The sequence below is a fragment of the Ascidia mentula genome, chromosome 2, assembly GCF_947561715.1.
Source record: "Ascidia mentula chromosome 2, kaAscMent1.1, whole genome shotgun sequence".
NCBI lineage: Eukaryota > Metazoa > Chordata > Ascidiacea > Phlebobranchia > Ascidiidae > Ascidia > Ascidia mentula.
Window position 1 is genome coordinate 11,978,254 of NC_138567.1, and position 24,067 is coordinate 12,002,320.

General features: G+C 38.4%; 1 protein-coding gene and 1 pseudogene across 2 annotated transcripts; one reads left to right on the forward strand and one right to left on the reverse strand.

The window, feature by feature from the left end:
- Nucleotides 1–3,615: 3,615 nt before the first annotated feature.
- LOC145890122 (uncharacterized) lies at nt 3,616–11,364 on the reverse strand (annotated as a pseudogene). The gene is made up of 20 exons (XR_014399546.1): nt 11,300–11,364; nt 10,892–11,049; nt 10,361–10,388; nt 9,801–9,879; nt 9,242–9,367; nt 9,004–9,158; nt 8,865–8,950; nt 8,639–8,829; nt 8,396–8,568; nt 8,334–8,346; nt 7,268–7,342; nt 7,147–7,200; nt 7,000–7,083; nt 6,827–6,892; nt 6,504–6,661; nt 6,363–6,421; nt 6,200–6,308; nt 4,714–4,872; nt 4,467–4,597; nt 3,616–4,082 (listed from the first exon to the last, which is right to left on the reverse strand). The product of XR_014399546.1 is annotated as an uncharacterized LOC145890122 (transcript).
- Nucleotides 11,365–17,069: 5,705 nt separating this feature from the next.
- Nucleotides 17,070–21,205, forward strand: LOC145890123 (uncharacterized). The gene is made up of 12 exons (XM_082981161.1): nt 17,070–17,121; nt 17,387–17,514; nt 17,972–17,999; nt 18,251–18,330; nt 18,683–18,788; nt 18,966–19,070; nt 19,298–19,455; nt 19,515–19,573; nt 19,629–19,737; nt 19,796–19,954; nt 20,060–20,190; nt 21,118–21,205. Exons 1-12 carry the CDS (start codon nt 17,070–17,072, stop codon nt 21,203–21,205), a joined length of 1,203 nt encoding a protein of 400 aa, XP_082837287.1.
- The last annotated feature ends 2,862 nt before the right edge of the window (nt 21,206–24,067 follow it).

Consider the following 24,067-nt stretch of genomic DNA (forward strand, 5'->3'; position numbering starts at 1 on the left):
TGTATTGTAAATATTGCTGAATGTTTACTTTGCGTCACGCAGAGATTTGTAGGATTTCAGGTATATTTATTTTATCGCATGCAGATATACATATTAACCAAAAATGAAAAAGGCATAAGTTATACTGGATCGGCGAACCCTGACAGGCTGTCGATCAATAGCTGCGAGAGTTTCTGTGTGAAGCTAGAAACACCGATCAAATTTGCAGCTCTATAATTATGAAACATCTTTGTAAACCAAAATGTGTTTGTTTTTCAGGTATCCATCTGAGCCTATGAGTTCACAAGCCCTAGAAGATGCTATAGTTGAGTTGATTTGAGTCTTTCAAACAATCTATAAACCATAAAATGACAACCGATGCACCAAACCCACTGCTCGAGGACAACCTTATTATTTCAAGACATATCGTTAAGTTTAGACAGTACTTCGCCATACCATGTCTTGATGTGTGATAAAGAATGTTTGTTGTATGCTTACTGCGTCACGTACTTCGTCTGTAATTAGACGAGTAATGCAACATGTCCCCAATTGCATTACATTTTACATTTGGATTATATTTGGATTGCATCTGTACATTAGCACCCTATTTTTAACTATGATGTTAGCCTGAAAGGACAATGAGAACTCAATGATTTTCGCCTTTTGATGTCAATTACTGTTTATTGCGATTTATTGAATCAACTTCATGTGTTGTTGATAAACATTTCTCACGTTTGTAGCGTTCACTATACCGGGTCATAGTGCAAATAAACAAACCGTTAACGCTGGCGGATGTCAACAAACAGTTTCTGTTTACCGTTTAAAGCCTGCCCACCTCGACCTGTCCCCAACGGCTTAACCACTGCACCGAGGAAGGTCTTGCAAGCCTACCCTACAACCACCATTGCCACCCCTTTCATCTATTAAGGGCAAACGCGCTGATCATATTTCGCCCCTCAGCCCGTTTTCGTTTCTAAATTTTGTTGTCCGCTTCTTGTGCGGGGGAATGCAGCGCTCACTTGGCCGCATTGTAACAAAGCTGATTAATTGCCTTTTTCGCTGCGTTTCTCTTGTGCTGCTGGTGTTGCGTAGACTTTTGGATTCATTCTTAACTTGGGAATGCAATAAAGCAGTGCAACGCTTGCTTGCTTGGGAGAGAGGAACCTTGAGAGAGAAACCAAAGGTTGCCCGTTGTCCTGCGCACGGATTTAGCTGGAGGAGATTTTCCTTGTGATCGCAGTTTAGCGCAACAGGCGGATGCTTTGCTATTGGTTTGTCGTAAAGACGAGGAATATGAAATATTAAAGGTGCGACCTGTAAGGTCTAGTCCTACTTCGCCAAAACAAGTAAGAAACGCTTCCACCCCATGCTTTTACTACCAACGTTTCGGTACAAACTCACGTCAGTGTTATCCTCCATGTTCATTTCGGGGAAACTAGCAAGCCGACCGTCTTTAGCTACTGCGACGGCCGGCAAAACGAGCAGCCGATGAATCGCGTGTCTGGGCGCAATTTTCTTGTGGACACGGGAGCAGAAATCAGGGTTTTCGGGCGCACGGCTCGCATCTGATCTCGCTAAATTTTCCACCTGGAAATTTTAAATGGAATTTTTTTTATGTCTTAAGGCCACTCTGCTCGGCGCCGACTTTTTGAGAGCACATTCTTTGTTGGTGGATCTCTAACAACAGCGTTTGATCAGCGCGAAAACGTTTGCTAGTGTTTCTGTTCGCAAAGCCGTGTGCACGCGCGTGCTCGGTGCCTTCCTCCTGAGAAACTCACTTTGGCAAGAAATGAGTTTGGCAATATGTTAAAACTGGATTATTAGACGCTCGTCGGTTGGAGACCGTGTGAAGATTACAGGCGAATAAATGCATCAAGACAGTTACTCAATCCCTTATATTCAGGACTTTTCATCAAGTTTGGCAGGATATACCATTTTTTTCAAAATCGAGCTTGTGCGTGGCTACTACCAAGTTTCAGTTGCCCTCGCGGATGTTGCCAAGACAACAGAAATCACATTGTCAGGTCTTTTTGTTTGCATGCCGGTTAAAAATTGCCACCCAAACATGTTAACACCTAATGGACACTGCTTATGCCAGTGACACAGCTTGTTAATTTAGATGAGTTTCAAAATTATAACAAATCCACGATTGACAAAATGCAAACGCTGCAAATTGCTGTTACTGGTGCTCAAGGTAATAGAATAACAAATACTTAGCTATGCGCCCATACCATGCAGTACCCACCACTATTTCTCTTTAGATCAGCTGCAAAGTTACGGGAATCGCATTACTGGCAGAGTTGCGTCAATAGAAGGTACTGCAATATCATGCACACACTAATTCGCACTTACGCGACAATAAACTTAACGTTGTGTACGTAAGATTTCTGGATTCAGAAACGACATAGGTCAGACCTTCAAAACATTGCAGAATAAAATTACGAGAAATAGAATTTGTAGCGGTATGTTCAAAATACTTTAATATAGAAAAAATACGTAGATCTGTAATGATGAAACTATGTATGACAGTGTTAACTAACATCTTTCTAATCGACAGCTGAGTTAAAATCGCATATCATGAACATTGATCAAAAATAGCCAAATTACGTCATTAAAGTTCGGGACCTCTCAAATTCGGACTGTACTGCGGTATATTAGGGTGCACATTCGTTGGTGACCTCATTTCTTTGTTTACGGTAGAATTGTGCTTTTGCAAACATCTCACGTTATACTCACGCGATGTTCGTTGTTTTGTTTGATTGACGTGTGGTCACTTTACTGAATAGTCATTGTACTCGCATGCATATGCTCGCACGAATTGTACTCGCAAGCATATGCTCGCACGCATTGTGTCCGCATTAGATTGAAATACGAACCGTCCGGTCATTGTTTGCAAAGGGTTTGTTTCTCAATAATTGATGTGATGTATCAATCGTTTTGGTTTGGTTTTCAAGTAATTGTTTTGTGTAGAGAATAGGCTGCTGTTGTCATGGTAACTTCGACCGACATTTTTCGTTGTCGTAACTTAGAACTGACTTGTATTTTTGTGTATATATGTGCATGCTTTCTAGACTAACCCAGTCACGCTTACTCTCAGCATCTGTCTACTTTAGCTATGCGTTGCTTGTAATCAGCTAATATCGTGATCTCGTAACTTGTAATTTGATTCGACATATTCAATATAATCGCGTATCCTTAATCTAATAAATGGTAACTTGGTCTCAGGTTTGCCATTAAAAGCAGGTCAGGAACACAACGGTTAGAACTCACGAGTGGCCTTATGTCAAATGAAATATTCAAATAGGATTCTGTCATTAAGGGTTAATTAATCTTGTTAATATCCAACGTCAGGTTAACAACATTTGGCATATAGGTCGCAACACTCAAATAACTAATAACTTCCCGTATAGCTCAGTCGAAGGTTGTCGTACAGGATGCCTATAGGTTTGTGATTTTAAACTCTACTGGAGTAGTGAATTTTCTTGCCACTTGATGCATGTTACAGTGGTTTTGCTTTTTTGGTGTTGAAATTATATCCTGAACTGACTGATTCTGAATTAAGCTTTCTGCCTGATTTGATTTAAACAACTAAATTACGATGTGATGTACATGATAAATTTTTATTGACATGGCATGATTGATTGGAAAGATTGTATTTTGGTGGTAATGAAAGTTGCACAGTCAAAAGCCATTTCTTATGAAACTGACATATGGAACAATTGACACTGAAGTCAAAACAATGAATTTTTGTACAATTGTTTGATCACAAACTTTGCAATAAAAAAAATATTTTTGTATATCCCCAACTTTTTGTGGACATTGGTATATTTGAATAAATCGGCGATTTCATTTACAAAAATCGAACATATTTACAATAAGTATGACGCAATACAACTAAATGTTGCAAATCCTGTTGATCTTGTCCTCGAAACAGCAGCATTAAAGTCCCTTTACAAACTACACATTAATACAATTTGACTTATTGTAGATTGAGATTTAGACCCTCGGTTGCTTTTTAAGGTTTATAGATCGTTTGAAAGACCCGAATAAACTCAACCAAGACAGCTCTCATGCTTGATGAACTCACATACTCCGATGGATACCTGAAACATACAAAATACATTTTAGTTTGGATATTATTACCTGTGCTTATCATCACCCAAAATCTATTTCGCTCTGAGATTTGGGTCGCAATTAAACTCTTATCGACGATGAGCACAACAATCTGGTCATGTCTGTTTTCTTCAGCGATTGGCCTTGAAGTTATGCTTAACTTCAAACAAACATCCTAGTGTTGCTATTTGCGTTAGAAAATTATTTTTGAAAATGAACTCAACAGAACGATGTTGAGCTTCAATAAAAAAATATTTTTGAAAGTTAGATGGTAACAAAAGCACTTGCCTGAAAACTATATATTATATTCCTTTTCAGTTTATGGTTCATATCCTTTATTCAGTGAACGCTAGGTAGTCAGTTATAACACCTACTTTGAAGCGAGAATATAGCAGAAATATTGATTGTTAAAGAGGCCGGAAAGTCGTGCAGTGTTGTTAGTTAAGCCAGTCCCTGGGCTGTTGTCGTTGAAATAAAGATTGCTTCTTCCTGTTGAATTGAAATCCTGTAAATAAAAACATACTTTATTTACATGACAGGACTAAAGCGATGTGTGGTGTTTTTTTTTCAGTTAAGTGTGGGTTAAAAGGATTTATTGAAATTTATGATGTAATTTCGTACATCAGTGCTTGACATGCTTAGAAATATCTGTATGATGGATGGGTCGCCTGCTCCATACACTTGATAAGTCTTGTATGATGAGGAGATTGAACCTTGTGTGAACGACCCAAAGTCAGTTGTATAACTTCCATCTCCATCAGCTCCTAAGTTTCCCGATTCCTGAAAAATTAAATTTCTTTCAAGGCGTTTGTTGAAAAACTGACAGTTCTCGGGTGAAGGAAGATGGTGCGTTGATAGCATTGAGCGCAATGACTTGGCACTGGTGTGTAAGCACTGTTGTTTGTGTATAAAAACTGTTGGTATGGGGCGCCACTTGATTTTCACTACTATCAAGTCTTTTATATGGTGGTATTCCCGTCGCGATTTCCACCTGGCCAAGACAGCGATAAAATAACTGATAACATTAAACCAGGGATCTAAGGCGCCAATTTTATATTGGCGGTATAAGTATCAACCCGATATGCCACATTCAGGTTAAGACTCCAAAATATGCAAATTTAGAAATGACCGTCATTGGTCGCACCTAAAGGAAAGGTGCCGGCCACGTACACCCTTATCAATTGCACGCAACGCGGTTTGCCTTCCGCTACTGTCGCAGGAAAATTTCGTTTACATTTGTGGTCATCAACAAACCACATATGTTAGAAAGTAACAAACGCTTTCTTTCACTGCTAGATTTAAATTTACCGCCAGTTTTTGTAAGACAAAACGCACTTTATTATTCACTTGCCTCTGTTTTCCCCAGCAATATCGTTTATTAAGTTACTTTGGGTATTACTTTTTTCATGTTATTTTGAATGTCCAAGTTAAAATCACAGAACAAATATGAAAATATACTGTTAATAAAGTTGACAATAGAATCAACAATATTTTAGTATAGCGTCAACGAAACGTATACGTACTTAATTTAATAATGTTCAGGCATTGCAGGCATTATTGAGTCTAGGCATCGTAGGCAATTTATGGGAATTGCTCTACTGGCACCTAAGTTTCGAAAGTGTTTATTGAAACCGACGTTTCGTCTACCACCCGGCGAGACTTCCTCAGGGTTATGTCACACGATAATGCATCAAGCGCATAAAGACATAGGCAATGCTGGCATCGTAGGCATTGAGTCTAGACATTGCAGACAGCATTACAAAACAAGTCAATGCCTACAATGGAACTGTCAACTAGGTAAGTTGTCAACCAGTTCCGGCAGTAACAGTTAAAAACTGTGGAGCAATAAACTTGTTAAATCAATGCCAACGATACCTGGACTCAATGCCTACAAGCTTACAATTAACAAATGCCTATCTAGCGAAGGTTTCCATTTAGCGAAGCCAGGGTGAGTTGGCTTGTCGTTTTAAAAAACGCTGGTCGAAATAAAGCGTAGTTATACGGCTTCTTATAAACTGGTGTTTCTGCATTTTGGTATGCCCTAAAAGTATCTAACTTGACAGGAAGGTTGGCAACATTTTAGGCGATTTGCGCGAGTAATTTTTACCTCAATAAAGAAACTGTGTTCACTTTGCTGGTCTTTGTTTCTGATTAACATCGCCAAGATAAATGGATGATCGGTAACAGAAGTCACCGTGAACGATCCATCTTCAGCACTGATAAATGGCATTGTATTAGTTACATCTGGCTACTAACAGCTGCTGACCAACCTGTACGTTTCGTTGTATTCTATTGATATTGCTTGATCGTTGTCTTTCCAAACTCGTAACTGAAAGCGACAACAAAGTTTTATTCAATAAAATATTGCAAAAAATTGTGATTGAAGTAAGTATTTAAATCAAATCCTTCACCATATTTCCGCTGTCATACATGTCGTGTCCCCCATCGCTTATTCTGTCCTTGCGGTTACCATCGTATTTAAATCGGTAAAAATTAGTAATTGAGTTCCCGAAGGTAATGTTTGCAGCCTTGCTGAGTGCTCGCACGTATCGCGCCAGATACCATTTGTCTTTAAAACAAAACGACAAAACACATTCTTTCTCTTTTAGTTACGTAAAGGTTCTGTAAGGATTTTGATCTAATTTGTTTCAGGTGTATTTACCGAAATAAGCGAGATATAAGAACTGATGTAATAGTTTTGTGTTGCTTTATTGCAATAGTGAACAACCACTACCTTTAATTATACTCTGGTCCCAAACGCACGTTGCTAATTTGGAGGTCGCCGTTTCAATGGCTGAAACTATATAAATATCAACACTTTTTTATAAATGGCAACACTGTCATACATAGTTTCATCATTTTACAGATTTACATATTTTTTTCTATATTGAAGTATTTTGTACATACCGCTACAAACTCTATTTATCTTTATTCCATTCCGCAATGTTTCGAAGGACTGAGCTGTGTCGTTTCTGAATCCAGAAAGCTTACCTACACAACGTTAAGTTTATTGTCGCGTAAGTGCGAATTAGTGTGTGCATGATATTGCAGTACCTTCCATTGACGCAACTCTGTCAGTAATGCGATTCCCGTAACTTTGCAGCTGATCTAAAGAGAAATAGTGGTGGGTACTGCATGGTATGGACGCATAGCTAAGTATTTGTTATTCTATTACCTTGAACACCAGTAACAGCAATTTGCAGGGTTTGCACTTTGTCAATCGTGGCTTCAACATAATTTTGAAACTCGTCTAAATAAACGAGAGAGTTTACATTGTGAAAAGTGAGGATTCGGAAGGTTGTAAGTTATCTCGCAGTGACAAAAATGCGATTTGTGAAGATCGTCCGCCTTCTTAGCTGCGGGTTTCGTTCTTTAATAGTCGTCTACAAGGCAATACATCTACCTTAAACAGCACATATGCGCTGTTGTAGCAGTTAAAAAGAAAATACTTTTCCATGCATTTTTGGAAAGTTAAGGTGGCTGTACACAGAATGCGTAATGCGTGAACGTACGTAAATCGCATCCGAAAACGGACCGACAGATTACGTACGTAAACGGACCGAATTTTCGTTCCGAACCATCCGTTAAAAGGCACTGTACACAGAATCCGTTATCGTACGAATTTTCGCTTGGTTGCGCATGTCAACAAAGGACCGATGACTGCTGCTGCTGCGCACATGTACAATACAATTGCAGATCAGTGATTTTCCTTTGGTATCCTTGCTCAAAGATGGCGGATACTTAGTTGTCAAGGCTACTGTGGTTTATTTAAAGAAGTCTTTGGAAACTAGGGAATACAGTGCATTGGTGCCTATGAAGTAACTGTTGAACTTGTTGAGGGAGCTTGACGACAAGAGGAAACTGTATGTCTTCCCAACATCAAAGATTTCCCACCATTCATTGTATGCAAGGCAAATAAGAGACTACTTCAGCAGCAGCCAGGGGGAAGTTGCTTGGCATTACAACAATTTTTTTTCCCTGTTTCACAGGGAACAACCCTTAAATAAGACAGACTGCTTTTCTTTTTTATGTTTATTGTTTTTTTTTTGTAATAAAATAACAGTTAATGCATACTGAATGTTGGCATATATAACAATGCAAATTGAAGAGGTATTTGAAGGAAATAAAAAACACTACAGGTGAATAGAACAGAACACTGGCAGTAAAATACTAAAGAAAGTGAACAGTGAAATGAAAAGAGCAGTACCAATACTTGTGTTTCAAGTAAATTGCAGTCAAACATGTGAAAAAGACCTGAAAGCAGATTGATATTTGCATATATACAATGAATACAAAGCTATACAATCTCCGCAGTTTCCTGCATCTCAACATTGTCATAATCTGCCAGTATTACAGTAATGGCTACAAAAGCTTTATGCATGTTGTTTGGCAATGCATCTAATCTTTGTTCAATAATTTTGGCATAATGGAATGCTGAGTGTTTTTTAGTTGTTCAGAAATCAAAGCATTGGTTGTGTGTAAAGTTTTACCAAATTGTTCCCATGCAAAATCATTGCAATTAAATGATATAAATTATTTTACATATACTCTTGCTAGGTTTAAATACTGTTACCGATAGATCCACACCCGCTGCCTTCCTCCTTCTCTTTCTACCAACTGAACTGGGTGAACGACCAGTTAATGCTTGTGGATTTCGTTTTTGGGGGGTTTCTAAACTTTCAGGTGTACCAATTTCATGTACTTCGGGCTGTTTACCTGAAGTATCAGGACTTATGCCTAACAGTTTATTAACATGCTGTTGATTGTATTACCAATGTCTGCTGCCTCACAAAAAGCAGAGTAAACTTGTTGTTCTGCTGTCAAAGTTGGGTCCTCTTGCAAAATGTGAGACTCAGTCCTAAACATGTAGTAAGTTCAGATACAACCAAATAAGTTTAACAACAATATTGCATGCGATGCTTTGTATAATTGTCCAAAAACATCATTGATGAAAAGTATGGCCAGGTTGGTGTAGGTATGTAACCAGATCCACTTGGTCTCTGCTTCTTTCTTTTTGCGTACATACGTATCTCTTAGGTTTCTCCATTTTTCTTTGGCACTTTTATCTTTCAAAGGCAGGCGAAAACATTATCTTTGCTTGGACAAATTGTACAACAATAAAATTTCGAAGTTTTATAATTTTTGTTACCTGTTATACCACACGCTTTGCCAACAGCATCCCATGCATTTTTGAAAATATATTTTGACACAATGTTTTGTATTTTTTATATCATATAAAGCTGGTCTTTCACGGACAAGTTCAATCAGTTTTTTTCTTTACTATATTCCATTTTAGGGGCCTACCAGTTGTTATGCCATTGTAACAGCTATTATTACTGATAATCACTGCCTCAAAAAGATATTTATCCCCAAAAAGGGTAAAAAATCAACTGTTGATCTTAAAAGTACCATTTTAACCTTTCAAGTATGCATAAATATTACAAAAACCCACTTTATTAAAGATGGGTATATTTTCACAGCAACAAAATCGCATGCGTACGTGCGTAAAAATCAAACATGTTTGATCGCGTCGGATGGCCTTGCGTTTACGCATGGTTTGCAAGTTTCGGACGTTACGCATTCTGTGTAAAGACCCCGTCGGAAGGCGACGGACCGAATTTTTACGCGCGTATGCGCTTACGGACGAAAACGGACCGAAACGCATCCTGTGTACAGCCACCTTTACTGCAACGTATTAAAATCGAAACTTGCCTTGGTTCAAGGTTACACTCTCCTGCATTGCTCTACCCTCCTGGGTGGCTTCTATATGATTTATTTCCACTTGACCTGAAAGTATGGTAAGGCTTTACTACGCTATGCCATACTGCACATCAAACATTTGTATGTTTTATTTGCTCTTGAAGCTGCGACCAACTGATGCTGTTCGGTGTTTACTGTGTTTGTTTCGTTCAGTTTTGCGTCACAGCCTCACTTCCCGCGATTGTCTTTGACGATATTGTTTCTACTTGGTAACAGAGAAATTGTTGATCAGGGATCAAACGCCGGTTTAACATAGGAATTAGTTTCCACGGGCCGACCTTCCGAATGGCATGAAATAGACTAATGTCTTTATGAGGACAAAATATTGCTCATGTAATTTTATAATTGCAAAATATTGGTGGTTGGATGGAAAGAGCACTGTTCAATGTTGCAAGAAGCGTGTGGCAAACTTATGAGTTCGTGCTTTCGGTACAGGCTGCATGCCAAGCACTCGCGAGCACTCTATACAATCTTGTGCATAATTTCTTATCCATTTTTGTTCACGTACCTTTGTTTTGGAAGATCTGCATCAAAACCTAAAACATGCAATAATTAATGAAACATGTGCATTTGCCAATAAATAAGCGAACGTTTCAGTTTCACTGTTTCTCAACCCCTAAACTATGACTTGTACGTACGGGTAATGGTCGATCGCAAAGGCAGCACAAAAGTGGCGATGCAAGTTAACCAAACAACACAGTGCAATTTATTAAGTTATATAACTTAACGATGATCTTTGGGGTTTATCAAGAATCGCAAACCAGATCAAACTTTGCATCATTATTTTTCTGTTTAGAGTGCCTAGACTGGTGGTTACAAAACTCCATTGCGCGAGCGTGAGACTCATAAAATGCACAATCTCCCCTATATTTCCATTTCTGAATAAACTATATGTTTCCATGTTGACCCTTTTCGTTTGGTGAATAAATATCGGAAACCAAACCCTCCAACATGCTTGGAGTTACAAAAATGCGTGAAAAATTAACGCGCAATTAAAATAGCACCATATAGTGACCTTAAAAAGTAATGGTTTACTTACTATACCAAGTGTAGCAACACTCGTCATCAACATAACTGCACCAAACACCGCAAGCATAATCTTCATACTCTTCAAACTTTGATTAAGTTCAGAACGTAACTTTGAAATCGTTTCATGGTCAACTAGAGGCTGCTGCCGTGGTGATGGCTCCTCATAAACTACAGCGTGAACCATTTAAGCTAAATCTTAAACATTGAAGATTTTTCTTTGGAAGCAAATAATGATCAAAAACATTTTTATTGTCGTGAAACATTTTGAGAAACAAGATGTATCTGTTCTACTTTTACCATCCATCATACTGATGAGAGTTATTCTGTACAGTTAAGTCGACCAACGGTAGTAGGTTTACATACTTTTGGTAGAGAATTACTTTAGTTATGCTAAATGTCTAAAAAATAAACAGCTTACTGTTTTCATCAGGTATTGGACGAACCGACATTTCGTGACTTCCGCTGTGCATGATGACAATTTTAAAGCAGTTAAAACGTCTGGCCACTACTCCGATTTGTGGAACAATACCCTGATGCTGCTTCGAGTTTCGGCGAAGAAGAAGGAAGAAGGTAAGTTTCGCTTTTGAAGCTGTTGTTTGTTTGCAACGTTTTATATATAGTAGTCAACCAAAGGGTGCTGTAATCAAGGGATGTTGATGAAAATCAATGATAAGTCATGGATTGCCTTACAAGATTTTCGCAAACTAAACGAATATGAAAAACGGTTCACTAATTCATAAAATTTAAGGTTTGTTTGCTTTTCTATATGAATGCCGATAGCCACGACTTCACAGTAACGGAAGTGACGTCGTTCATCACATATAAAATTCCTTCAAAACTTCGAAACAATAAAACTTCCGCGTCATGAGAAACCCTGCGTGGTTATAATGTAATATCACGTCTCATACAGTATGTAGGTGCACTATTTCATGAAGTTTGTTTGTCCAGTGAGTATGCTAACGTTGAAGGTGTTTCCGATCGGTCCAATAATTTTTTGTATATATTAACTATCAGTATTTATGATAATCAATTTCAAAAACTTGACGTTAGTGCAAGTAAAGGCTTCCTCACCTGTGTATCTTGACCACCCACTAACCGCTAAGCTTGCGTAGCCTGCTAATCCCAGTTTTGTCAGTTCAAACTTCACCTGTGCAGTCTGATTTTTAAGATCGTGTTCTGACATGTAAAAAATTACTTATCAAGCTTGGCTGCTGCGATGCCAGTGAACCTAACAATCGATATACGATAGTTATAATAGCTTCGCAGCCTTGCCTTGCGACAACATGAAACATTTCTCGATGAAAGAAAATACAATTAATACTGACCTCGGTACCAACCAGAATTTATTCGAGGCAGGCGATATTTATCACAAACATTGTTAGAAACATTGTTTTTAACATGGCAACAAAACACGTCCATATATACATAGATGCGGCAAATATAGGCGTCTGTCGCAGAACAATAAAAGTGCTGAATTCAAATGCAAGTATTTACACACAATTTAAGTCAAAATATAGGCGCTAAAGAGCCATAATAGTCAAACGAACACACTGTTTCGGGTTGTGTACCCCTGTCTGCATCTCTAATTTAAGTCAAGATTGTCATGGGACGTGGGCCATCGTTTTCTGTATCCACCCGTTCACTTGGGAAACATCGGTGTAGTAGCCAGGAAGGGTAAAGTTCCCTATCTCGTGTGCGCATTGATACCCGAAGCTGACGATTCCAATCTGTATCCAATAAATTTCCCCAGTGTTCAGATCTTGGTGCTGGAAGTAAAATTGTGTAAGCAATATCTCTTTGAGGTTTTCGCGCATTGCGTCTTATTCGTTACAACATAAGGGACAAATGCCTAAAGATGATATCATAAAAGTGGTTTATCATTGCCTTCACAATGTGTAATGACGCAGGTATGCGGTTTCATTAACATGCCGTTTTGTTGCAATTCGTGGCCAAATATTGAACAAACCGTTTTAGAAAAGTTAAGATAAACGTGCCCTGTTTCTTAAGCGTAAATCTACGTTCCATTATTGCATGAATATATTTACCTTTCTAATAAGAGCACCACCAGCAAAACCTGAGCAGCTAGATGGCGATCCCGCAAAGAACATGCGGTCTGTAAAGATTTCTTTAAATCCAAATTCACTGTGTAAAAGTTGAACTCCTTTCCGACATCTAGTGATAAGAATTATATGATCACGTTAGTTTAGTGACCTGAAAAACCAGGATTGGAATTCCAATGTCATAAAAACAGAAACACCGGCCTAGGTGCTAGATCTATATACAAGGCTTGTACGCATATGACAGGAATTTGTGCGCAGATTGTTGCGTGGTAAAAACAATGCCACATGTGACAGACATTTAAAATTGAACCAAATGTTTCACAGTTTTCTAATTTTCTAACATATTATCTGGTTGTATTTGCAGTTGGATGGCCCACGTCCCTTGGTGCTAACCGAATTACAGTTTAGCGCATGGAACAATTTGAAAACAGGGGCATATGCTCCCTATTCTACTTTGTCCATTGTATTTTATGCCAACAGTAGAAAGTTTCCAGTTTAAGTATTGTATTACAACCTACAGTGTCGAATAAACTACTTACTGTTAACATGTGAGGAAACGCTCACTTTATGACTTCTGCTATGCATTTTCATCGATGTCGGTTGATAACAAAAAAAAAAGCTTCTGACTACTAGAGTTTTCGTCTAACGTTTCGAAGGAGCTTTTCCACTTCCAAGTATCGTATCAGGAAGTGCTTAATCTACTTTGTGCGTTGCAGTTATTGTTCTATATTTACCAACCAATGGGCAAATGCCATGCCAACCAAGGGGCAGCGGTAGGGCATCGCGTCGTTTTTTTCGTCGTTTTGAAGTTCTCTTGTTGTAAAAAGATGTATACCCATAGTTGTCATACCGTACCTATATTTGAAATGTGTGATTATTTGTGAGAGCAGTGACTTAGAAAATTTCGACAAACTATTAGGTGCTTATTTCCAAGGAACTATTTTCTATGGAAATAGCAACATTCAAAGTTCGGCATGAGTCACCGCAGTACCATAAAACCCCTGCTGAACTGAACGTCTGAATTGCGCATCACGATGCTTTGTGTGGTCATGAAATGATATTCCAAGGATTTAATAATTAACATTCTAAATGTGTGCAAAATAGCCACAACATTAATACCTCATCGGAGAGAAACGCTGTTCGCGCGCTACACTGTCTGTGTCATTTCCTTTCTATCGTTATAGCTTTGCAAGTGCTGCGCTTGGCATTTTATTCTATTTTACATGCTTGCGACGTCAACTGCTATGTAATAAGAGTGAAAGATTTTGTGTCTGCCTCATGTCCCGTCAAACGACATTTGGTAAGAATAAAATTATACATATAACGTAAAAGACTGAAAACATTCATGATATTCAAAGGAAGTCAGTCTTAACGACTAAAGTTAAAGAACGTGAGGGGCTACCTATAGTGCGCTATCCGTTGCAAGGCTGATGCAGTAAAGCACTTTTCAGTGTACATCATTTCGCAAAGCTTTAAAATGTTTGCTTTGTTGTGACAACTCACTAACTGGGAATTTCGTTGCTTAACTTTCCAAATACGGTCGTTCTAAACGTGATATGGTCTTATGGACTTTTGCGTTAAATGACACATTATACAGGACTATTTATGTGACACCTTTTTAAAATTGAGGTTGTAGGCCTGGATGTTTATGACATAAGACTTACCTTGTTGGACAGAAAAAACAAGACTTTTCTGACATTACCTCCATATTATGAGAATTATTTGTTATTGTTTTTTGCCTATTACTGATGGGGCCGATACTTGACCTTTTCGGATTTTCTGGGTACGCCAACATTACACGAAGCCTGTCGTTGCCTTTCTAAACGTGTATAACCCATTCATAAATTTGTATTGGTGCAGCCATATCTTATCGACAATAACGAATGTATTCAAAAATTTATGTGAGCTGTCAGCAGGCAAATAAATCATATCATTAAGGCTTCACTTTGCTTTGTATTCAGTAATTGTGCCTATGTTTTTGCATTTATAATTTTACTATCCGTATTAAAAACCGGTATTTGCGGTTGAGAATGGGTTGCAGTACTTTCCAGTGCCTTTACGTAGACAGTTCGCCTTTTAACCAAACATATTAAGGAAACACTAAAGAGTTTATTGGTGTGTTCCAAGCATTATTTGTAGGTTTCATTAATTGTAGAAGATTTAGTTGAAGAGACGGTCTTTTCGTGAAACAATTGTTAGATAATTTGGTTTAAGCAGTGCGCCGTGACAATAGGGGTCAATTCCATTTATAATTATCTGTTCACCGACTGTACAAAAATTTGGTATTAAGCACAGCAGACACATAGCCTACTAAGTAAAGATTGAATTCACTCATAATAGCCTACTATGTAACGATGTTATCTACTCAAGCAGCGTTGAATTCACTTCATACGCGCTACAAAAATTACGTTAACTATACATATAGTGCAGCAATATTATAGTGGAAAACAATTGCATGACACAAATGCCTACATTTTGCGATGATTGACCTCAACGAAAATTTATTGCGAATAAAACACCCAAATTACTTTTGCTGTGATATACTTGGCTCATGCATTAGTTACAAAATCAAGCAATCAAGGAACAGTTACGTAAGGGGAAAACCAAAGGGAAACTAAAGGCTGATTCCCACTGGCTAACGATACGACAACGATTGGGAAATACCCGCGCCTCGCCCGATTTCGCAAACCGTCTCTGATACGACGCTGCGACGGCGCATGCACACTGGTACGATCGTACGTTGTGCTTCGGTGTGTTTTATATATAGTTCCAGTAAAGTTAAAAGTTCGCGAGCAAACCTTCTTCAAAGCATCTTGTTTATAGAGAAATAATTAATAATGCTCCACAACCACAATGTTGATGCATTCAAAATTTATTCACGCTTTCAAAACACATGATCAACAAAATGAAACAATAGTAAATAGTTTGCTGCTATTATTTTCACAAAACTTAATTTGTTGTTTTTTGAATATGTGGGTCCTTACAGAGCATGCTTTATGTGAAAAACAACCCAATTACAAGCCTAGTAAGTAGGTCACTTCATTACCAACTGCTTGAAAATATAATCTGTTGTTTTTTTCTCTTCTGTAAACAATAAATATGTCAATTGAATAAAGAACTAAAGGTGTTACCAGCAATATGTTATAAATATCCGACAATATAAGTGCTTAAGCATTAAGCACAATCTAAATTTACTAATATAAAATTATGGGTATTCAGCAATCAATCACAGTGCCATTAGATGATTCATTTTTAAAGTGACAGTGTTTAATTATTACTGACAAAACACAGTTTTGTGGCAAACCAGAAAAAGCTAATGACAGTACAATATTAAACTTTATGTAACTTGAGCATAATTATACTCACATTTTGTGTTAAAAATTTAATTACAGGTATATGTAATGGATGCACAGTCAAATTCTCGGTCCTAGTAATAAATGACAGTAACAAAAGCACTTTTTGATAAACTACTGTTGCTACATGCTAAAATCTTGTGCATATATTCACTCTTACTTATACTGAGTCCTAAAATTGCATTTATTTGTAAGCTATTACAATTGTTATTATGATAGTTGTTTTAATATAGCACATGTTCACTAATCACACATGAATCATTACAAGTTTGCTCTAAAAATATCATCAAAAATAAGGAACAAATTAATTTTACATAAACTTAAATCATTATTCACCAGTAGTGAGCATTAAAACAATCCTAAAACACATGTGAACAGCACAGCGAATTATATTTTCAACTCTACAACACGCTATTTCGCTACGATGTGCTTACGACGCACGACGGAGTAGAACTCAATTCTACTCGATCGTAGCGTCGTTAGATCGACTTCTTTCGTCGTAAGCGGCGCCGCCGAATGCTTCTCCGACGGCGCTCCGATGCAGTGGGCATACAACTGCTCTGACGGTCGTAACCGACGTATCGTAAGGTCCTTCCGACGCGCTTACGACGGCAGTGGGCATCAGCCTTTACGCACTTCCTGTTGCTAGCGCGTAAAGCTAGTCACGATGAATTAGTCCCTACATTACGATACAACAGATATCTGTGGTTAGTACAGTTGACAAAGTTAAACAACCGACATTTTTGCACAAAACGTAACGGGACGGTTTGGGAGTATGAATGGAAAGGAAATGGAAATGTCTGCAGATGGCAATTGTCAACAGAACAGTAAGTTTTGGAAGATGTCATGTAAAACTAGCGCCCGGTTTTAAGTAGCAATATATTTAAAGATTATTATTGATGGCTTGTCTTTCTGATATCCAAACAAGCAATAGACATACCGCACAACGACAAATGCTGAGCAAAGTATGCACGAAATAACTGTAATTAGTGTTTGCCGTGTATATATATATGATTAAACCAATAATGCTTAACTGGAACTCTACGAGAAATAGTTGAAGTATAAGTATAATTAATTGGGCTTGTCCTGCAGTTTACAGTCAACAGGAAAAAATTTCAAACCTGATCTCTGAATTAAAGCAAAGTTTGAAGAATGTGAAGATTTTGCTGGTGGTGTTGGGTGCACTCATGTTGATTGCCTTTATAACAACACTCGCTATAGTAAGTAATGCATTTGGTGTAAAGTTCGTTCGAGGATGTCAAAAACGTTCTTTCGAAGTTATTATGTTGAGAGACAGGCGATTGTAGTTGTGTTTTTGTAAGTTAAACAGCTTTTAAAACTTACATCTTCATAGTGCCATTCAACTTCGAAGTGAAAAACACAACAAAGCAAACTTTATTTTTGTCGATCACGTATCCTCAATGCAGACATAATATCCACTCCCCTTATGAGTCAAGATCAAATTTTCTCATAAACATCATCGTCGTAGAGAGTTGTTGGAAATCTTAATCTAATTACGCGTTTAATATCGGCTGTGGGATGACAAATCATTACAGAGTTTCGGATCCAACAAGTCGCGCGTATACTTGACAAGCAGAGGACCAAAAACGCATAAACTGCAATGATCGTGACCTGAATCTGGTGTAGTTGATTTAACGAACTAATTTTCTGTTTCAGCTCACGCCACAGATCTCTCAAATAAAAGGTAGGTGAACACAAACAAAGATGTTAAACCGTCAAGTTACTGGAATTTGTGCTTGAAAGCGATTGTTTGATATTATTGAAGAAACGTTTTTGAAGAACACTCGAACGTAATTAAGGGTTTTGATAACGATGGTTTAAGATAATTTACAGAGAGGAAAACGTAATCACATCCTGTTATATGACAAAAAGTATCAAATTTATTTTGCAGGTTTATTGCTCTATATGATATTAACATAAGATTGCACTGTTTAGACCAGTTGAATACAGAGAAAAATGACGCTACAGAACAGACACAATTCTGGGGAAAAACTCTATCCTCCGTGCAAAGTATGGTAACAATTGGTTAACAGAAGGGATACACAAAAAGTGATGCGCATTGGTGCTTTGGGGCATGGGCAACCTCGCATAATGCAGAATTTCTATATGTCTATACATATATCATTCAATGAATTGACCATTTGCATCAACCGCCTGACGCTTGATATTATCCTTTTGCTATTTGTAAGAATTTGTTTCTTAGTTCGAAGTCCATGATTTTCATTGAATGAGTGATTTTGTAAGATTTCAAGAACACAAAAGTCATATGGAAATGGTTGCTGCTAGAATTTTACGAAAACAAGAAGAACTGTGACCTTGTGTTTCAGGATTATTGATTTCTAAATGACTTCATGTTCTTCATTACAGGGTTTGTTGTTATTTATTTCGGAAATTCTTGAGACCTATTTACCGACATTCACTACAGCTTTTCAGAAGTTGGAAAAACGCTTGCGCAATTCTTCTCAGCTCTCTGGTATATCTGTCAAAACAACAAAAAAGGGTTTTGTTACTGATAGGTGTATGCGTATGCGCTAGTTACACGTAACGCGTAAAAGGGCGATTTGTGCATAATGGCGTGATAAGTTTGTCACCTTTCGTGGAGTAAGTACGCTTTTTTGTTTGGGACTATTCTGCATCTTCTCAACTTAAGATGCTGCCAACAAACATCTTGAACAAATGAATGTAAAACTGGTGGAGTTAGAAGAAAAAGTTACTCAGTTGACGGCTTACCACCAGGATCCCACCTCAGCCAAAGGTAGATGGGGTGTCAATGTCACGAAGAAATTGTGTTAAAAACATTGGACGATAACGTATTGAGTATTACAGTTTTGTAAATCACTACATAGTAAAACACACTTTAAGGCTGTAAAACGTAATGGAATTTGCACTCTTAATATAAATATAGGTCCTAAGTCTTTAAAGATTGGAATGTTAACATAGTAAGCATTAAACTATGGTTGGAAAGCTATTGTTTCGTCTTAGACAAATTGGAACTAGAGAGGTATTTACAAGCCATCAGGAAGGCCGCGGCACTAACTTTTCCATCTTTCATTCCAAATTTTTACCGTTTTAAGTACGATGGCAGCAACCAGAACAGCATTAGCAATGGCGGGCATGGGATGTACAACGAAGGAAATAGGGTAAAACACCTAACTTTATTTCTTTACTCTATAAACTAATACTACATTTTTACTGAAAGTTACAAGTTTTGAAAGACAGTCACCCACCAATATCAATAAAATACAACGAAACGTACAGGTGAGTTATGACCTTATTTATAAACAGACAAGGGTCACAAAATTGTTTCATTCAGGGCTGAAGATGGATCGTTTACCGTGACTTCTGTTACCGACCATCCGTTTATCTTGGCGATGTTAATCAGAAACCACGACCAACGTACTGAACACAGTTATTTTATTAAGGTCAGCTATGCCCCAAAAATTCCACCGACATTCTATGTAAACAAATCCACATTTTCAGGAATTGGGAAAATTGGGAGCTGACGGTAGCGGAAGTTTCAGCATGCATTCCGGCTGGTTTTGGCAAGGTTCAATCCACTGTTCATACCGGATTTATCAGGTGTTTGGAGTGGACAGTCCATCCATCATTCAAGTATTTCTGAACATGTACAGTGTTGAGGTATGAACATATTCACAAATGCAAACCTTCCCCTACATTATGTAGCTGAGAACGACATACTTAAGCAGATTAAACCTAATTTGTAATTATGTTTGTTGATTGCAGCTTTTCAACTCGACTGGGACGGCTACGCTGAGGTTTGAGGATTACAGCCGTGTGACAAATTACACCGATAACGTTGCAGAGGTATTCGGACGATTTAGCAACCGATACTTCTGTTATTTTCTTGCTTCCGGGTAAGTCTGTGCACAGAGCGAAGCAGCATTTTTGAAACCTCCCTCAATCGAAAAAATATTTGAACATAAAATTGGTACATTTACGAATTTTCCTACACTAACCATTTGATGGACAAAAACAAAGAGCGCTGATGTACTTGCAGATATCCATCAGTGGGTATGGATTATTCTACAATGCGGTCTACATTAAAGCATTTTGTTTCTACATTTAAGACAATCTATAGGCCCTGATGCCGGTGGCCCTCTTGCATGAGCACATTTACCGTAAGGAATACTAGGAAAATATTATAAATTACTTCATCAAGACAAAATGTGCTCCTTGTATGTTCACAAACATCATACCATTATTATCATTACCCTGTTATCTGCGGAAGCCTGCATTCCCATTTTCAGTGCAGTTGGCAACGGAATAACGGAAACGTCTCGTCCAACAATGAATTTAGCTATAGTTGCATAGGTTTCGTTGTTATTATTGTTGTTGAAATTCTGCTGATTCCAATTTGTTTCAGAAAATAAATTTTACAGTTGGCCTCAACAGCACAATGTTTGCTGCGTAAGCTCGAAAGTAAAAGAAAACATGTTCAAACTTGACCATCGCATTATACAGAATTCCAACTGAACCAAATATCTAAACAAAGAACTTCCGATTTGAAAAGCTTTGTGTGGTGATAATCTGGCTTCAAATCTCATATATAGTAAATTCCTTGCGAAATAAATATGTATTGCCCTGCGAAGACGGAAGTGGGCCTACAATGTCCACATTAACATGAGTAAACCGAACCCGTGGAGGCGGAAAGTGGCGGACGCACATTTTGTTGGATTTTCGAATTTTGACATTGTACGCAGTTGCGTGCCCACAATCCAAACTGTTGTTTCATCCCATGCCACACGAATTTGGAAGCAACATGCTTGAATTTCCTGATCAAGCTGCGCGGTTGCAAGGGCGGAGTATTCATGGTCCAAAGGAAATTCAATGGAGTCGATGGAGGCTCTGGATGGAGAATCTGCGACCTGATTTTGCTTTCTTTTGATGTACCGCACATCTTTGGTGTCGTAAAAACTCGGAAATGGCGGTAAAGTGACGCTGTTATCGTGCAGACCAAGGTTGGAAAACTTTTGTCAAGGCAAAACTTAACAGTTTGTGGTTAGTGTAAGTGGCAAAAACGCGACCTTCCAGGGAGTAGCGAAAATGTCCAATGGACAAATGCAAAGCGAGAAGTTCTCTGTCAAATGCACTGTACTTTTTAGCTAGAAGACGTTTACCAAAAATAACCAACGGGCGCCAGACACCACCAATAAATTGCTGCAGCAAGGTTGCAACCGATGTATGTGACGCGTCAGTAATGCGAGCAGTTGACGTTTGATGTGCTGCCTTAGGTTTTCGAAATGCCGCAGTGAGGCGATTATTCCAGACGGGCTGTGTCGCTTTTCCCGCAAACGCTTCATAAATTGGAGACATGATACGAGCTGCGTTTGGTATGAACCTGTGATAGAAATTTATCACATTTGGCTACGTTGATGACTAGACGTATAAAAAGTCGGTTTAAATGGTTGTAGTGATCAGCAGGTGTTTTCCTTACTACTAATATGGCATCTAGGTCCACAAATACAAAATCAAGTAACTGGCAAGCTGTGTCCTATAAGTGTTGAAATGTTTGGATGGCAAGTTTTAACCCGCAGGAATTCAAAAAGATCTAAAAATGTGATTGCTGTTGTCTTGGCAACATCCGCGGGGGCAACTGAAACTTGGTGGTAGCCACGCACAAGGTCGATTTTGGAAAAAATGGTAGATCCTGCCAAACTTCCTGAAAAGTTCTGAATATGACGGATTGAGTAACGATCTGGTTAAGTAGCAGCATGTATCTCCACACGGCCTTTGGAACCAGGTGTAGCGGCGAAGCCCAAGGGCTGGACGAGCGTCTAATAATCCAGTTTTGACGTATTGGCGAACTCATTTCTTGCCAAAGTGAGTTTCTTAGGAGGAAGGCACCGAGCACGCGCGTGTTTGCAAACATAAACACTAGCAAACGTTTTCGCGCTGATCAAACGCTGTTGTTGGTGATCCACTAACAAAAATGTGCTTTCAAAAAGTCTGCACCGAGCAGAATGGCCGTAAGACATAAAAAAAATTCCATTTAAACTTTCCAGGTGGAAAATTTAGCGAGATCAGATGTGAGTCGTACGTCCGAAAACCCTGATTTCTGCTCCCGTGTCCACAAAAAATTGCGCCCAGACACGCGGTCCATTGGAAAAAATCGGTTTGCTAGTTTTCCCGAAATGAACTTGGATGATACCGCTGAAGTGCGTTTGTACCGAAACGTTGGTGGTAAAAAAGTAGTTTGGAAGCGTTTCTTACTTGTTTTGGTGAAGTAGGACCAGACCTTTCGCGTCGCACCTTCAATACTGCATATTCATCGTCTTTCCGACAAACCAATAGCAGAGCATCCGCATGTTGCGCTAAACTGCGAGCACAAGGAAAATCCCTTCCAGCTAAATCCGTGCGCAGCTCAACGGTCAAGCAAGCAAGCGTTGCACTTATTGCATTCCCAAGTTAAGAAAGATTCCACATGTCTACGCAACACCAGCAGCACAAGAGAAACGCGGCGAAAAAAGGCAATTAATCCGCTTCGTTACAATGAGGCAAAGTAAGCGCTTCAAACGTGAGATATTTTAATTAACACCACATGTGGTAGATTCAATCGCAATGAACAGCAATTGATATCGCAAGGCGAAAATCAATGAGTTTTTATTGTCCTTTTCGGCTAACATCATAGTGAAAATAGGGTGCTTATGTACAACGGCCGAGCAACACCACATTAACCGCTTCAACACCATCAAAGATGGGCTCAACAGAGATTGGGGGTTCATGAGCCATTATCAACATGACGATGCAGCAACACGACGACGCCAACTAACGACAGCTTATCGTTTCACAGAGCCTTTTTTCTTTGACCGACTTGCGCTTGCTTGTTGAATGGCATTGTGTTTATTTTCACCTGATGAAGCGAGAGGTTCTCGCGAAAGCTAGTGCGCATTGTTTAATACAAAAGTCAGTCTTTTACAAAAGAGTGCCAAATCAAGAAAATTTAGTCCGTATATACATACAAAGACTGATACGGCACGTTTAATAATATGTACAAACATCATAGTGAAAAATAGGGTGCTTATGCACAAATGTAATCCCTTAGGATGTTTGTAGTGTGATGACTAATTTAGTGACTACCAAATATTTGGGGACATGTTGCATTACTTGTCTAGTTGCAGACGAAGTATGTGATGCAGTAAGCATACAACAAACATTCTTTATCACACATCAAGACATGGTATGGCGAAGTACTGTCTAAACTTAACGATATGTCTTGAAATAATAAGGTTGTCCTCAAGCAGTGGGTTTGGTGCATCGGTTGTCTTTTTATGGTTTATAGATCGTTTGAAAGACTCGAATCAAATCAACTATAGCATCTTCTAGGGCTTGTGAACTCATAGGCTCAGATGGATACCTAAAAAACAAACTCATTTTGATTTATATAGATTTTTCACAATTATAGAGCTGCAAATTTGATCGGCATTTCTAGCTTCACACAGAAACTCCCGCAGCTATTGATCGACAGCCTGTCAGGGTTCGCCGATCCAGTATAAATTTTTGGTTTATAGGTATATCTGCATGCGATAAAATAATTATACCTGAAATCCTACAAATCTCTGCGTGACGCAAAGTAAACATTCAGCAATATTTACAATACAAGTTTTTGGAATAATTATTTGAAAGGAAAAACCGTAAACTGAAGCAATAATTGAATGCATTTGTCAAAATATGTTCCCAAAATTTTCGATACCGTTTTTAAAACTTTTCTCACCTCGAAGCTAAAATGTAGCA

Coding starts and splice junctions, on each gene's coding strand:
- LOC145890123 (XM_082981161.1), top strand. CDS start 17,070: ATGAATGGAAAGGAAATGGAAATGTCTGCAGATGGCAATTGTCAACAG. Junction 19,071..19,297: donor GGATCCCACCTCAGCCAAAG/GTAGATGGGGTG, acceptor GTTTCGTCTTAG/ACAAATTGGAACTAGAGAGG. Junction 19,574..19,628: donor AAATACAACGAAACGTACAG/GTGAGTTATGAC, acceptor TGTTTCATTCAG/GGCTGAAGATGGATCGTTTA.